At 41.3% G+C, this 17,962-nt stretch overlaps 1 protein-coding gene across 1 annotated transcript; it reads left to right on the forward strand.

Moving 5' to 3' along the window:
* The first annotated feature begins 3,560 nt into the window (after window positions 1-3,560).
* Window positions 3,561-4,106, forward strand: LOC135157915 (uncharacterized). The gene has a single exon (XM_064115110.1). It carries the CDS (start codon window positions 3,561-3,563, stop codon window positions 4,104-4,106), a length of 546 nt encoding a protein of 181 aa, XP_063971180.1.
* Window positions 4,107-17,962: the final 13,856 nt, after the last annotated feature.

Consider the following 17,962-nt stretch of genomic DNA (forward strand, 5'->3'; position numbering starts at 1 on the left):
CTATCTAACTTATCTCCAATCTACCAGTTTCCAACGTTGTGCAATCGTCGACTATCCAACAAATCTCCATCGAACTAGTTTCTAGCTTTGACAAAGTTGTGCCATAGTTGGTTGTTCAACAACTTTCCATCGAACTAGTTTCCAACGTTGCCAACCTCAGCCACACAACTTGGGGTGACAGAGCCTTCTACATCTCTGGACCAAAGCTGTGGAATATCCTTCCCAATTCATCAGGAGAGCAGAGACCCAATCAACTTTTGAGTCTTACCTGAAGACTTTTCTGTTCCCCACTCCAACATTATTGCAAGAATAACTCAATTGTAGCATTACTAGGACAGTACTTGAACTGAATGATGATCCTAAGCACTGTTTGAAGACATTGAAATTTGTGAGATGTTTCCTATTTTTGAGCAAGCGCCATGAGCGCCCAGCTGAGGTGGATACCGGCGCTATACAAGAACCCATCATCATCATCAAACTAGTTTCCAACTTTGTCAACGTTGTCTCATTGTCGGTTGATCAACAACTTTCCATCGAACTGGTTTCCAACGTTGCCAACGTTGTGTAATTGTTGGCTGTTCAGCAACTATCCAATTAAACATGTTTCCATCGTTTTGCCATTGTCGACTTTCCAACAACTCTCCAACTAACAAGTTTCCAACGTTTCCAACGTTGTGCCATTGTCGACCGTCCAACAAATCTCCAACAAACTAGTTTCCAACTTTGTCAACGTTGTGCCATTGTCGGTTGTTCAACAACTTTCCAATCAAACGTGTTTCCAACGTTGTGACATTGTCGACTGTCCAACAACTCTCCAACTAACAAGTTTCCAACGTTGCCAACGTCGTGTCATTGTTGATTGTCCATCATCTTTCCATCAAACTAGTTTCCAACGTCGATTCAACGTTAATCCATCAAGTTTATCCAACGTCCAACGACTTTCAAGTTTCCAACGTAGAGCCAACGTTGGCTTGTTACCTGGGATGCTTATTATTGTTTGTTTATATTTTTATACTACAGATTGAACATGCTCGATGGTATGCTAGATGGTTTGCTAGTTGGTATGCTAGATCGTATGCTTGATGGTATACTTGATGCATCGTATGATAACTGGAAATTCTGCGTCACCGAGTCCTTTGTTTGAGTACTGTCTACTGTCAAGTCACTAGTAGTTATACGTCACATAAAGTTCAATAACATTGTTCAATAACAGTGTTCAAGAACAGTCGTCACCGTCAGTCGCCATGAGTGGATCATCTGAAAGTATCAAGCCCGAGGACTCAGCCAGCCAAGGTGGGAAGAGCTCAACAGCGTCATTGAGGATAAAGACGAAGGCCAAGAAGGCAGCCCTGGCAGCAGTGCTAGCATCCTTGAAGGAACAGCATGAGTTAGAGCTTCAAGAATTTCATCTACAGCAAAAGAAGGCACAGTTTATGTTAGAAACTAAGCTCAAATTTGCAGCAGCAGAAGAGGCTGTATATGAACAATTTGATCAGCATCCCAGTCAACTCGACATTAAGATAGAACCCACAAGTGAATCTTGTTTGTCCGTCGATGCGACGAGGACCATCTAATCATCCTGGGTTTAATCATTAGCTTGATGGGTCCGCAGATGGCTAGTCAGGCCAATCTGTGCCCTAAATAGTATCTGGCAGTGTGGACAGGGAATATTGGCTGCTGCTACAGGGTTGGCAGTCCTTGCCTTCCTGGCGTGCCTGCGGGCTACGGCCACTACGGTCCTATTGGCCTCACATGCTTCAGCACCCTTATGTACAGCTGTTCGCCATGCTCCACTGTCTTGGGCTTTCTGTTCCCATGTGTCATGGTTGATGTTAAAAGACTTAAGTGATTCTTTTAGTGTGTCTTTAAAGCGCTTCTTTGGGCCTCCATGAGAGCGTCTTCCTTCCTGGAGCTCGCCAAACAGAGGTTTCTTTGGAAGACGTTCGTCCGGCATGCGAGCTACATGTCCTGCCCACCGGAGCTGAGACTGATCAGGACGGTGTAAATGCTGGGTAGGTTTGCACGAGTGAGGACCTGTGTCTGGTATCCTGTATTGCCACTTGATGCCAAGAAGTTTTCTCAGACAGGTGGTGTGGAAATGGTTCAACTTCCTGGCATGGCGCCGATATACTGTCCATGTTTCACAGCCGTACAGCAATGCGGTGAGAACCATGGCCCTGTACACATTGATCTTGTATAGTCTCCCGAAGGCAGCGCTTGCCTAAGCAAGTCTGGCATTGACTTCATCGTTAATGACAACGTTTCTTGAGAGTGTGCTGCCGAGGTATGTGAACTTGTCCACCACATTTAGACGTTGTCCGCTTATTGTGATGTAGGTTCAACGTAAGGCTTTCCTGAAGCTGGTTGATGTAATACTTCAGTCTTCTTTGGGCTGATGGTAAGGCCGAAGTTGTTGCAGGTCTCAGAGAACTTGTCAACACTATGCTGCATGTCAACCTCTGTGGAAGCATTGAGGGCACAATCATCAGCAAACAGGAAGTCATTGATAGTGTCAGTTGAGACTTTGGTTTTTGCTTTAAGCCTCCTATAAAGGTTGAAGACAGAGCCATCAGTCCTGTACCTGATGCCAATGCCCATGTTTGTATTGCTGAAGGCATCAGTCAGCATGGCTGAGAACATGAGACTGAACAAGGTGGGAGCAAGGACACAGCCTTGTTTCACTCCGTTGGAGACATGGAATGAGTCAGTGGTCTCACCGTTGTCCTGAACTCTTGCCAGCATGCCATCATGAACTTTCTGGGGCAACCATACTTTGCCATGATTCTCCAAAGACCCTCTCTGCTAACAGTGTCGAAAGCCTTGGTAAGATCGACGTAGGTGGAGTAGAGGTCAGCATTTTGTTCCTGACACTTCTCTTGTAGCTGTCTAGCAGCAAACACGTGCTTTTCGGAAGCCACACTGGCTTTCAGGTAGGAGGCCTTGCTCAAGGTGTACGGTGAGGCGATGGAGTAGGACTCTAGCAAGGATCTTGCCTGCGATGGACAACAGAGATATTCCACGATGATTGTCACAAGCTTGGCGATTTCCTTTGCGTTTGTATAAATGTATGATGGAGGCATCTTTGAAGTCCTGGGGCACTGTCTCATGTTGCCAAATTTGTTGAAACAACTGGTGGAGTTTCTTAGACAGGGCCATACCACTTTTGTAGATTTCAGCTGGAATGGAGTCCAAACCAGGAGCTTTGCCACTAGATAATGAATGGATTGCTTTCCGAGTCTCCTCCAAGGTTGGTATGGCATCCATTGTCTCATCGACCGGGACCTGAGGCAGCCTGTCAATGGCCTCATTTTTTTACGACTGAAGGCATGTTCAGTACACCGTTGAAGTGCTCTGCCCATCTTTCTAGAGTTTTCTCTTTGTCTGTGATTATAGTAGACCCATCAGCACTGAGGAGGGGGGGACAGTGAGCCTGTGGTAGAGGGACCATAGACTTCCTTCAGGCCATCATAGAACTTGGTCAACAGCAGCAGCCCGTTCAGCCACAGATTCAGGCCAGTGAGCATGACAACAATGTACAGCAGGAGAATTTGGAAGACACAATGCCATACCCGCAGCACAAGCAAGATTTGTATCAGTATCAGAAAATACAGCATCGTTTGTTGGAAGCAATAAGCCTGTCAAATGTGGAAATCATGAAGTTTAACGGTAACCCTTTACACTATCATGAGTTCATGGCATGTTTTGATAATTTGATAGGCTCGTCTACACTAGACACAGGGACAAAGCCCATGAAGCTGTATCAGTGCTGTGAAGGTGATGTCAAGAACATCATACAGTGTTGTATGGTAATGGATCCAGTGCTAGGATATCAACGCGACAGAGAATTACCTAGAGAACGCTTTGGCAGTAGATTTAAGATAGGAGAAGCATGGATCGAACAGATAACTACTGGTTCAGCACTTCATGCAAATGATAGAACTGGACTACGCAAGTTTGCTGACGAATTACAGGTATGTCTTGAGACTCTTAAGGCATTGAATCTAACAAAGGAAATCAGCAGGAACAGAGAGCTGGTCAAACTGGCAGAAAGACTCCCATTTCATCTCAAAGCTAGATGGTTGAAAGTAGTGAGAGACATTAGATAAAGAGGTCGCTCACCAGATATCACTGACATGGTGAAGTTTGTATCTGATTTCGCCGAAGAAGTTAACGATCCAGTCTTCGGTGAGCGTACTGCGACTTCTCCAAGATCAGCATCTAAACCAAGCTTCAACAAGCAATATTCCAAGTGCATCTACTCTACAGCAGTCACTGATAATTCAAGCTTTCCTAAGCCCAAGAACTGCTTCAAGGGTCATCAAGAGTATACCTTGTTTAGTTGTGACAGCTTTAATTCCATGACACCTGATGAGAGATTTAAATTTGCACAAGAGAATAGACTCTGTTTCAATTGCTTGCAACAAGGTCATACCAGCAGAATTTGTAAGTTGAACAGAACATGCTCAGTTCCAGGATGTCAGAGAAAACATACAAAGTTCCTCCACGTAATTCGGGAAAGCTCATCACCTGTAAGAGGTACTCCACATCAAGAGATAGAGAATCAGCCTCAACCAAATAAACATTTGAGATCATCTTCCACTCAAACGCCATTTGATGAAATCCAAACAGCTCAGAATAGCTTCATTGATAAATCGGTCACAGGGGCCGGTAGGTGTGTACTTCCCATCGTTCCAGTTAGGGTAAGGGCTCACAACGAGAGCAAGTCTGTTGAAACTTATGCTCTCCTAGACACTGGCTATACCAGCACATTTTGTACAGCAGCCCTATCTAGACAACTTAATGCAGTGGAAAGGAAGCAAAGTCTAAATCTATCAACACTTGGAAGATCTAACAGCACAGTAGATACATCAGTTGTTAGCCTCATAGTAGACACAGGCAAAGATACAGAGATAGTGAAGTTACCACGTGTTTATACGAGAGTCAATCAACGTCAAAGAATCTCACATCGCCAAGGTGGATGACATCAGAGGATGGAACCACCTAGAAGGAATCAACATTCCTATCGTCACACAACATGAAGTTGGACTTTTGATCGGGCAAGATGTGCCTGAAGCATTGATACCTATAGAAATGAGAGCATCCGAGGATGGACCTTATGCTGTAAGAACCAAATTAGGATGGGCAGTAAGTGGTCCTGTCCAGCCCAAGATGCCAGAAGACATACACACAGCTACTACAAGCTTTGTTGGTAGCGACATCAAACTGGAGGATGACAGACTTCAGAGATTCAGGAAGAATGAAAGCTCAGAAGTTCTTCAGAAGGACAATGTTTCGTCCGTCAATGTTAGTAATGCATCAGCTTTCCGGGAGAGTAGTGGTGAAAAGGATGGAGTTCACAACATATCGCCAACGGCATTTGAGAAGAAAACGCCAAAACCACCAGACGACATTTTGACTGCAGAACAGCATTTGCAGTCATCACCCAAGAGATTACTGATAGATGATACACTTCAGAAGAAACACCAAGTGGACGTAGAACATATGCTAAGTAACGAATCTGTAATGAAAGTTAATAAGACAGAACAATTAGAAGATATAACCTCATTGTACTTACCTCACCATTTAGTCATAAGTCCACAAGTTATTAGTGATTGTGTGGCAAAGCATAATGAAGAAGCATTACCTGACAAGGTTCCACAGGGGCCGGACCTGGCTAATCTGCCCAGAGTGTCACCTGGTTAACCTTTATTTGGCTACATGGATTTTGGAGTTGATAGTTTCACACCGTACATTGTAAAACAAAGTAATTCAGAAAAGGGATACGGTTGAAAATTCTGTACATGCTTGGTCATTAAAATTATCTGATACATATGTATTTTGTTAGAGAAAATATTTGAATTTAAGGCACTACAAAGATATATTTCTCATTGTGGTGAAAGTGTAAAAAGGTAGTAGTGAGATCCAAAAAAGACCAGTACACAAATTGTATATTTGGAAATAGCAGAAAGTTTAAATCAGTGAGCGAGTTAAAATGGCAGTGTCTAAACTCCTACCTCCCTGGCCTAAGTGCACTTAACAAGCAATTTGTGCGGAATATAGATCTGATAAATGGATTAGAAGTAAATTCTTATCTGAGATTTATCTGTCAAATCTGTTTAAGAATTTCTTAATACTGATTTTGCTCTTATTGAACAAAGCAAGAAAATTAGTGTAGTACCAAGTCGATTGAATATTGATAATTTGATAGCACAGCAAAAGCAGGAATTGCTAATCAAGGAAAAGGAATTTGCATCAGTTATCAAGAATTGTGTTAAAATGCACAAAGGAATGTTTAAGAATGTGAAAGCAATCATTCTCATTGTTTCGCGATAAATGACTGTTAGCGAGGAAGACATTTTCAAGCAATTTATCACAACGACATTCAGCCAAGCAGCAATGAGTGAGGCATCATCGTTAGAACTGTTTAAGTCTCTCCTTAAAACCCACCTCTTTTAATAAGTTTCACTTGCCTATTTTTCGCTTCTTTTGTTCTGTATGAAATTATCCCCCTTAGTTAATTGGCATTATCATATTGTGTTCAGATTTTTAAGTCGGATTGTAAGCTTAGTTATTAGGATTATTTAGATTTACATACATGATTATCGACCCGTTATATTTAAGTTGTGTATTCACCGATTATCTCTTTATTTGTACGTATAATTAAGTTTTCGTAATTTTGTTTTCACTTTCAGTTCCTTTGTTGTTCTTTTTCTGAGATATCTTGTATTTTCACCCTTCTTTCTTAGCGCTTTGAAACTTTTGTATAAAGCGCTTTATAAATTTTGTATATTATTATTATTATTATAATTCTTGAAGAATCGAAAGTTTCGAAAAATTCAAGACTTGAAACAAGGCTATCATGAATCATGACTTACAACATGAACAGTTTGAAATTGACAACATGAAGAACTTTGAATTTCAAGACGATGGACATAATAAGTTCCGAAATTCATTAAAATGTTTATTAAATTGTAGATTGAAGAATGACTATATAAAAAGGACATTTCAACTTGATAAGAGACTAGTTAAACTAGTATTTATATATCTAATCCTCATGATGTATTTTTGTGTATTTTGTTATCTAAAAAGCATATTGATGATCACAGTTGATAAATTATGTTATTCAAACAAGACTGTATTTCTTACAAATGTGTCAGATTGATACAAAGAGTTTGATATTGTTATTGCCAATTAAGAGAAGACAAAACCAGGTTCAGTTTAGCACCAACTCAATTCAAGTGTTTTGCAAGAAAAGACAATATTTGGAGATATTCAAAGAGTTGTAAGCATTGAAGATGCATAATGTTAGATTTATATTTCATGTATACTGTAATACTGTATGCTCAGCTAGAATTAATTTCAATATTGTGAAAACCCAGAAAATTACATGATATTGTGTAAGGTAACACAATGTTTTGTGGAGGAAAGAAAGACATAGTATATTGAAGTTTTAACAATGACAATGGTTTATAGTTGATTGTAGGAAGAAACCAATGCATTAATTTTCCTGAGTATAACTGAATGTCTCTAGGTCACAGGCATTTTAAGTTATATTGAATTATTTTCTAGACCGCCATATTGAAAAGGGTTGTCGATTACATTTGTTGTCGAAGACAATTATGTGTACGGAAGCAAATAGTTCATACAGTCAGACGGCAGGTCCCAAGAAAGTGGCCTCTTTCATCCAAGTGATATTCATGACTTGAGATGTTTTGCATATTTAATGAGCTAGATGCGGACCAAAACACCTCTTTTCATTCGGTCATTGCTGCTCTAATTGTGCATCGAATTTCATGATTTTGGTATTATTGTAAGGAAGAAGAAGAATTCTTTTAGGACATGTGTTTGAATTTAATCAAAAAATTTGTAATATAGTTTAAAATTTTGATCTAAAGAGTGCTACAAAATAATTATTTTACCTGACAAAAGATGCTATTTTCACACTTTATTTTAGTTTGAGCCCAAATGATTTTTAGATTACGATAAAGCTGAATATGTATGCTTTAAAATGGTATAGATTTCAAAATAAGAATTGGTTTAATCGGGTCAAGATCACACTTTTCATTGGCCAAGTACATAAAGCAGCTTGAAAACAAGAATACTGCACTCTGATTGGTCAAAGAGACCACACACTGGCAAATTCCAACGGTTCCAGTGCCTGGGTTCATGGAAAGGTCACACTTCCCATGTGGTAATCTCTTCAAATTCCCCGCGCCTGTTGTTCTGTGAACCTTATCCAGCCAATCAGAACTCTGGATTTCATGCAAGTACAAAATTTCAGAAATCTCGTCTTGTACCTTGGTGGGAAAAGTGTGATCTTGACCCGATTAAAAGGTGCCGCATATCAAGAGTGGCATTGTGAGAAAGTACAGAAGTTCAGCTTTATGGTGATGTACAGTGCGTCCCAGAAAAAACGAAACCGAGATTAAGCGATGAATTATCATAACTTAATCACAAATACAATAGACAAATGACCTACCAATGTATAAGCTTAGAATCTCCTCTTTCATCTGATATTACTTAGAATATTCCTCATTCACGCATGAGTGAGCAAAAACAATTTGAAGAAAGGATACCAAAAACTCATTTGGCGGGGGGGGTATCTGAATTTCAAAAAGAAAATCACATGCCTAAAAAGTTCAATATCTGCTCTTTTATTTGATACCTTAATCACAAAAAATGGTCAAGAAGTAAAAAAGTTATGTTCCCTCGAAACAATGCTTGTATTACCATACTTTCATTAAATAAACGTGTTTTCACCGGTTTCCAACAGGAGCTATCGCATGGTTAACAAAAGACTTAATGCATGGCTGATCGTCAACAAAACGGAGTGTCAAGTGAGTTTGAACGCTTGCCTGTAGAACCTCTTCATTTTATGAAATTATTGAAATACAAGCCTTATTTCAAATAACCAGAACTTTGTTATTTCTTGACCACTTTCTGTAATTGAGGTATCAAATTAAAGAGCAGATATTGAACTTTTTAACAATGTGGTTTTCTTTTTGAAACCCAGATACAGCCCGCCAAATGACTTTCTTTGATCCTTTCTTTGATCCTTTTCTTTGATTTTTCTGTTTTTTGCACAATCTTGTTCGAAAAGGTTTCATTTTCCTTTAAGATTCAGTTCATGATTATGAGGCCTTATTGCGTTGAATCATAGATCATAGCAAGATCAATACCTCGCCATGCCTGTAAACATCGATTTCCAGGTTACCCAGGTAACAAGCCAACGTTGGCTCAACGTTGGAAACTTGAAAGTCGTTGGACGTTGGAAAAACTTGATGGATTTACGTTGAATCGACGTTGGAAACTAGTTTGATGGAAAGATGATGGACAATCAACAATGACACGACGTTGGCAACGTTGGAAACTTGTTAGTTGGAGAGTTGTTGGACAGTCGACAATGTCACAACGTTGGAAACACGTTTGATTGGATAGTTGTTGAACAGCCAGCAAAGGCACAACGTTGGCAACGTTGGAAACTAGTTCGATGGAAAGTCGTTGAACAACCGACAATGGCACAACGTTGACAAAGTTGAAAACTTGTTTGTTGGAGATTTGTTGGACAGTCGACAATGGCACAACGTTGGAAACTTGTAAGTTGGAGATTAGTTGGATCGTCGACAATGACACAACGTTGACAAGGTTGGAAACTAGTTCGATGGAAAGTTGTTGATCAACCGACAATGGCACAACGTTGACAAAGTTGGAAACTGGTTTGATGGACATTTGTTGGATAGTCGACGATGGCACAACGTTGGAAACTAGTGTGTTGGAGATTTGTTGGACGGTCGACAATGGCACAATGTTGGAAAATGGTAGGTTGGAGATTAGTTGGATAGTCGACAATGACACAACGTTGATAAAGCTGGAAACTAGTTAGATGGAAAGTTGTTGAACAACTGACACTGGCACAACGTTGGAAACACGTTTGATTGGATAGTTGTTGAACAGCCAGCAAAGGCACAACGTTGGCAACGTTGGAAACTAGTTCGATGGAAAGTCGTTGAACAACCGACAATGGCACAACGTTGACAAAGTTGAAAACTTGTTTGTTTGAGATTTGTTGGACAGTCGACAATGGCAAAACGTTGGAAACTTGTAAGTTGGAGATTAGTTGGATCGTCGACAATGACACAAAGTTGACAAGGTTGGAAACTAGTTCGATGGAAAGTTGTTGATCAACTGACAATGGCACAACGTTGACAAAGTTGAAAACTGGTTTGATGGACATTTGTTGGATAGTCGACGATGGCACAACGTTGGAAACTAGTGTGTTGGAGATTTGTTGGACGGTCGACAATGGCACAATGTTGGAAAATGGTAGGTTGGAGATTAGTTGGATAGTCGACAATGACACAACGTTGATAAAGCTGGAAACTAGTTAGATGGAAAGTTGTTGAACAACTGACACTGGCACAACGTTGGAAACTGGCAGGTTGGAGATCAGTTGGATAGTCGACAATGACACAACGTTGACAAAGCTGGAAACTAGTGTGTTGGAGATTTGTTGGACAATTGACACTGGCACAACGTTGGAAACTGGTAGGTTGGAGATCAGTTGGATAGTCGACGATGACACAACGTTGGCAAGGTTGGAAACTGGTTTGATGGAGATTTGTTGGATAGTCGACGATGGCACAACGTTGGAAACTAGTGTGTTGGAGATTTGTTGGGCGGTCGACAATGGCACAATGTTGGAAAATGGTATTAGGTTGGAGATTAGTTGGATAGTCGACAATGACACAACGTTGACAAAGCTGGAAACTAGTTAGATGGAGAGTTGTTGAACAACGGACAATGGCACAACGTGGACAACGTTGGAAACTATTTTATTGGAGATTTGTTGGACAGTCGATAATGGCACAACGTTGGAAACATGTTTGATTAGATAGTTACTGAACAGCCGACAATGACACAATGTTGACAAACATTGGAAACTAGTTTTTTGGAGAGTTGTTGACAGTTAACATTGACACAATGTTGGAAACTATAGTTTGGTGGATATTTGTTTGACAGTCAACATAATATCCCGGCATAATGATACACAGTGTAGAGAACAGAACTGGTTCATTGGAGAATTGATATACAAACGACAACTACTCGCATAAAATCCAATGGGGCCGGGGGGGGGGCGATCAAGTAAGTTTGCTTGTCTATCCATGTCACCCTTGTATGCTCCCAGCAATAAGGGGAAAAGTAATCGAGAGAGAAGGAAAATAATGGGAAGGGAAAGAGGAATTTAAAGGGGAAAACAAAAACAAAGACGGGATAGAATAGATCAGGCTACCGGGGGCTGCAAATGTGTCGATTAATATATAGAAAATAAAGGAGAAAAACAAGAAAACAAATGCAGTTCAAGACCAGAATTTCCAGAAACGCCCTCGTCCTTTGGGGTACTTTGCAGCTGGCTAGGCCTCTCACAGTAAGTACGAGATATAGGCCTACCGTCACATAGCTAGAAGAAATTGAAGAAGGAAATACAAGCATCAAATGTGCCTTTTTAAAAATACCATACTATTCTGATGCGCAGAATTAGTCGCGACGCGTCGACGTCAGACTCCTTCTTCTGTGTAGTCTGCTTCCTTCAATTTTGAACTTGAAGAATCTGGCAGAATTTGAACTGGGTATATAGACAATTAAATTCCCGAATATCTAGTGATCTGGCACAGTACTTATAAGCTGCATATTTAGGACCTACAAACTACAGTGAAATTTTCTTTGCACTTGCAGATAGTCGGGAACTGCAACTGTTGATCCCCTCCGAAAGATCCCGGAGTCAGGGAGTCAGCTTCTGTGTGCATACAGTCCGACGCTAGTATTTTCGTGTAAGTACTTAACACCAGTCACTGCATTTTACAGGGATGGTTCGTCGTGTTCGCCCCCTGTCCGTGAGCGACAGAAGGCGAACACGACGAACCATCCCCGTAAAATTATCTTTTACAGTTAAGATGAGAGCAAATCATTAGAGTTTTAATACATTTTAATGAAAAAATATTATGCTCGGTGTTGGAGCTCAGTTCAGCAGCCCTTTCACGCTCTCAACACCGAACACCGGCCGTACTTGAAATCACCCAATGACCGTATAGCATACTAACCTCGCAATAGTGTGAGTGGCTTACACTTAACGCTGAAATATCTTTTAAGAGTTATGGCATGAGCGAGACTAGGCCATGGCCATGCATATTGAGATATCCGTTGACTTCTGTCTTAATCAAAAAGAGGCGCTCTTAAGTTACAGTAGGCATTAGCTATGTTACTCTGAGTGAGGCCAAGTTACGCGACCTCCTTTTTAGATTTTGTAAATACTGAGAGACTGCAATTACACATGTGAGTTTTTGTGATGATTACTGACGTTGCAATTGGCATTGCATACCGAGTCATCAAACAATTGTAGACAGAAACAGAGATTGCAATTCGCAAGAAAATGTAGTACATCTTAATTCTTATTACATATGCCTATGTTTGGTATTAGTCTTGTTTAAGAAAAAGAGGATGTCAAAACTGTTTAAATGCTACAAAGGCCTCAATAAATATCACACGTAATTCTCTTGATTCATCTTAATTATGTGAAGAGACTTGTAACAGAAAGAATGAAAATAAATGAATAGTTGTAATAATAGTTGTAATGTTTTTTGACAGAATCATGAACAGGTTACAGATGATGATGGCACAGTGTTGAAAACTGTTTGATGGAAATGGCGCATCGTTGGATTTGTTTAAAATTAGACCAACAAAGAAGCAACGTTACACCAACGTTGAACCGATATTAGACAAACATTGAATCAACGTTTACGCCAACGTTGGACTAACATTGAATCAACTTTCCATCAACATTGGACCAACATTAGACCAACGTTGGATCAACGTTACCCAACGTTGGACCAACATTGGAACAACGCTGCCATACCTGCCTCATCTGGACATAATGATTATGCACTCATGAATATTCATTACAACAGTAAATGACCAAAATTTAAGGTAATATTGCTATAATAATTAAAGTATTTATGTTTATTCTAAATTTCCACCATGAAAAGTTTCAGAAAAGTATGTGGCTCCATTACCATATCATTTATAGTTCAAACATATTATTCTAAGTGAAATTTTCAAGGTTAAATGCGGAAAATGATATTAACTGTATTCTGCCAAGTGTAGCAAAGTTGCTCTTTATATAGGAGTCAATGACAGGATTCAGTGGATAGGTGTAGGATGATAGGAACAGGATGTAGGATTAGGATGTAGGATTTTAGGATAGGATAAGATATGATGATATAAGGATTAGAGTGTAGAGTTGCAACGGTGGACTTCACCTTGAAACCCATTAATGTTTTGTTAATTATTGCCATATGTTGGAATAATGTTGGAGCATTGTTGGAGCAACGTTGTGACAACGTTGTAACAATGTTGGAGCAATGTTGCCAGACAACGTTGGAGCATCGTTGCTGGACAGCGTTGAACCAACGTTGTAAACATAGTTGGACTGACGGTGTATGCGCGTGCTCTTCCATCGCTGCTACAACGTTGCCCATCAACGTTGCAGCAACGCTGTTATTGATGACTCAGCCGACATGAGACCAACGTTGGAGAATTGATGGTGGACAACGTTGAACTGACGTTGGAAATGTTGTTGGTCTGACGATGTATGGACGTGCACTTCTAACGATGATGCAACCTTGCTTGCCAACGTTGTAGCAACGTTGTATTTGACTATTTAGCCAACATTGGATCAACGTTGCCATACAACGTTGGAACATTGTTGCTGGACAACGTTGAACTGACGTTGGAAATGTTGTTGGTCTGACGATGTATGTGCGTGCACTTCTATCGATGATGCAACGTTTGCCTGCCAACGTTGAGGCAACGTTGGGAAAAAATTTCCCAACGTTGATCCAACGTTGGTCCAACGCTGTATTGTTACTTGGGTAGTCGCGTGCATTTGAGTGTCCGAAAGTCCACACACACAGCTTCAACACATGCAGGGAACAGTGGTTTTCATGAACGTAATATTGCAATTACACTGGCGTAAATCCCGGGGGGGGGGGATGGGGGGGATATATCCCCCCCCACTTTTCGAGGAGGGGGGGATGGCCTGTACAAACATCCCCCCCCCCACTTTTTACGAAAGAAATGAAGAAAAAAATCACAAGAGATAATTGTTTTATTGGTGAAAATTCTTCCTGAAATACCGCTTAACCCAAATAAAACAATATTATTGAATCATAAAATGCAAATAAAGAGCCAGTTCACCATTTCCAAACGAAATACTTATGTCCTTATTATAACATTGAAGAGAAATCCCCGTTTCTTCCAATTCATCAATGTTGGGGTCTTTGGAAAGGAATTAAGATGGAATGTCACAAATGTTTGAATGTAATCTCTAATAAAACCATTCAACCATCATGGGGTAAAAAAGATAATAATATCGGAGGGGTATTTGCCATATGGACATACAGTGGCGTAACTACGGGGGGGGGGCATGGGGGGCACGTGCCCCCCCCCCCCCAATCGGCTGACAAAAAAAAACCGGGGAAAAGGAGAAAAAGGGGGAGAAAGGAAGAGAAACGTAGTGGGAAAGAAGTAGTATTATTCATTATAATGTTATAATATATTATAACTATGTTATGTTACATTACATAAGAAACATTTTTATCATAACTTTATGAAACATAATTTGCCCAGGGCCTACGTCTTCATTGTTCCTGGTGCTCGCATTGTCTGTTTAACGAGATATATAATCCTGTTGTACTAAAACATTCCGTTTTCAAGTCAATATAAACCAAATATATTTCCTAGCACTTGAGTTATCATTGTTTTATGTAGTGACATATGCTTCTTTTTCATGACTCAATAAGTGATTGCCCCATGTTAAGGTCTTCCTATATATATGAAACATTTACTATCCGTGATTACGTTCGCATTAGTGGATTGGTGAGATATGTCTGCTCAACACGAATTCCTAAAATCAGTCCTTAAAATGTCCCTTCTTCTGATCTGATTATCAAAAATTTTCAGCTTGCGCTTCGCGCTCGCATCATTTGGTTAATGAAATACGTATGGTCCTAGTTAATTCCTACAAAGAAACCTAAGAATGCCCCACTTCAGGTCTGAATTATCTAAATTTTCAGCTCGCGCTTCGCGCTCGCAATATTTGATTAGTGAGATGCGTCATGATAATCATTATTGTAATGACTACACAAAGTGTTTCATGTGTTTTTAGGTGTGAATATAAACAAATTTCAGCTCGCGCTTCGCGCTCGCATTATTTGATCAGTGAGATACATACCTGTTTAATGACATTGTCCTTAAAATGTCTCTATTAGGTCAGAATAACTGGCAACTGAGCGCGCTCACTCAGTGATAAAAAATTTTTGCTGGTGCCCCCCCCATGCCGTGACCCACGGTACGCCACTGTGGACATATCAATGACAATTCCTTGCATATCTAAAAACATGATTGCAAAAAAAAATGCCAAAATATTTCAGTCACCCCCCCCACCCATCAACACGGATTTACGCCAGTGATTGCAAAAATCCCCGGGGGGGCCACTTCCATTGATGAGTGGATACCATGCGCGACCATGGGGTCTGGAAAAGCACCCTAAACACGTATTTCCCATATTCTGAAAATGCACCCTTAACAAGTATTGGCGTCTGAAACCCTACCCTTAACAAGTATTGGAAACAAAACGACACTCTTGGCAAGTATATCCCTGAAATGAACCCCTAAACAAGTACAGCGATATTTGTTATGTCACGGGTCCGTCGGCCGTCGGTTTTACCTTTACACACCATTTGGTGCACGGCTCCGGCCCCACCTTCCACACCTCGCGCAAATCGGACTCTAAACACGTAGTGTTGGGGCAAAAAGGACATCCTTTATAAAACATTTTAATTTTGTTTCATCATCCCCGCAAATTTTACCCTAAACACGTAACTTTCCTAGCGAAATAGATACCCTTTTCCCATTATTTTTGTGTTTTTGACACCCTTATCACGTTACGTACGTAACGTGCCCTATCTTGAAAAAGACATCCTTTTTACGTGTTTTTTTGGTCGCGCATGGTATCCACTCGTCAATGTGAGTGGCCCCCCCGGGCAAAAATCGGGATATATCTTTATAACTATTCATAATCTCACACCAGATTGATAATTGTGTGAAAATTTTATCCAATTCCATTAATTTGATGTAAATATTATTACAATTAATTCACTATTTACGTCTCGCTGTTCATTTGAAAGTGTCCATGTTCACAACTCTTGCTATGGCAAACGGTCTGAAATCACCCATATTTTCGAGACACCGGCACCTTTGTTTTCCCACTGGAGTATCCCTAAGGGTCAGAAAGGTCGAGATTGATTGTCATCTCAATGCTTAATAGATTACCTACAGTTTGATGTATAATAGTTTACGACTGGTATAATGGTTACATCTCATTTTCGTATCCGGACATCTACCCCCCGGACATCCACCCCCCGGACATCCACCACCCGGACATCCACCCCCCGGACATCCACCCCCTTAGGACATCTACCCCCTAGGACAAGTACCCCCTAGGACATCTACCCCCCGGACATCCACCCCCCGGACATCCACCCCCCGGACATCCACCCCCCGGACATCCACCCCCCGGACATCCACCCCCCGGACATCCACCCCCCGGACATCCACCCCCCGGACATCCACCCCCCGGACATCCACCCCCCGGACATCTACCCCCCGGACAATTACCCCCGGACATCTACCCCCTAGGACAAGTACCCCCCGGACATCTACCCTCCGGACATCTACCCCCCGGACATCTACCCCCCGGACATCTACCCCCCGGACATCTACCCCCCGGACATTTACCCCCCCGTATCCAAAATATCCGTGAGTAGATGCCCGGGGGTAGCCTGTCTGGGGGGGGGGGTAAATGTCCGGGGGGTAAATGTCCGGGGGGTAGATGTCCGGGGGGTAGATGTCCGGGGGGTAAATGTCCGGGGGGTAAATGTCCGGGGGGTAGATGTCCGGGGGGTAATTGTCCGGGGGGTAATTGTCCGGGGGGTAGATGTCCGGGGGGTAGATGTCCGGGGGGTAGATGTCCGGGGGGGTAGATGTCCGGGGGGTACTTGTCCGGGGGGTAAATGTCCGGGGGGTAGATGTCCAGGGGGTAGATGTCCTAGAATCCTCATTTTTCTCCCAAACTTTGAGATCGAGCAGGCAGAACATGGCATATTTCTGTGTACAACGTCACGTGACTTACGTATGATAGTTTCTATTCCTAGACTCTTTTCATTTGAAACAATTAATACAGTCCAAACAAACTTAATTAACGCATTTAATGTTGAAAGTAACAATGTTCTTGTACTATAAAGATTTGCCTCCTAATATTTATAATATAGCTACAGTTTGAGGAAGAAAATATCGAGTCCGGAATTGATTTTGATTTGCAATAGGCTCTGCGTAAATGTATTATATACTAGCAGGCTAGCATCGTCTGCTACGTAAACCAAATGAGCGAACATGACCGAAACTAACCATTATGATTTTTCATGTCATCGTTTGGTTAGGATCACTAGCGTACCTACGGGGGGGCAGGGGGGCACTCTGCCCCCCCTGACGAGTCACAACCCATGCAAAAACGTATCTTTGCCCCCCTGATGGGCTTGAAAAACCTTTTTTGCCCCCCCCCCCCTGACGAGCTTTAAGACCTTCAATGCCCCCCTGACGAGCTTGAAGACCTTTTTTTTTTTTTTTTTTTTTTTTTTTTGCTTGTCAATTTTTATCTGGTACGAAATCCTTTATTTGTGATCGAAGACCTTTTTTTTTTTTTTTTTTTTTTTTTTTTTTGCTTGTCAAATTTTTTGGCGGACGGTTTTGCCCCCCCCTGTGGAAAATCCTAGGTACGCCACTGGTTAGGATGGACTGCCCTTTGAGGGAAAAGGACAGACTATACGAACGACTCCCCCTTTAAAGATTT

Source organism: Lytechinus pictus, unplaced genomic scaffold (assembly GCF_037042905.1).
Source record: "Lytechinus pictus isolate F3 Inbred unplaced genomic scaffold, Lp3.0 scaffold_20, whole genome shotgun sequence".
Lineage (NCBI taxonomy): Eukaryota > Metazoa > Echinodermata > Echinoidea > Temnopleuroida > Toxopneustidae > Lytechinus > Lytechinus pictus.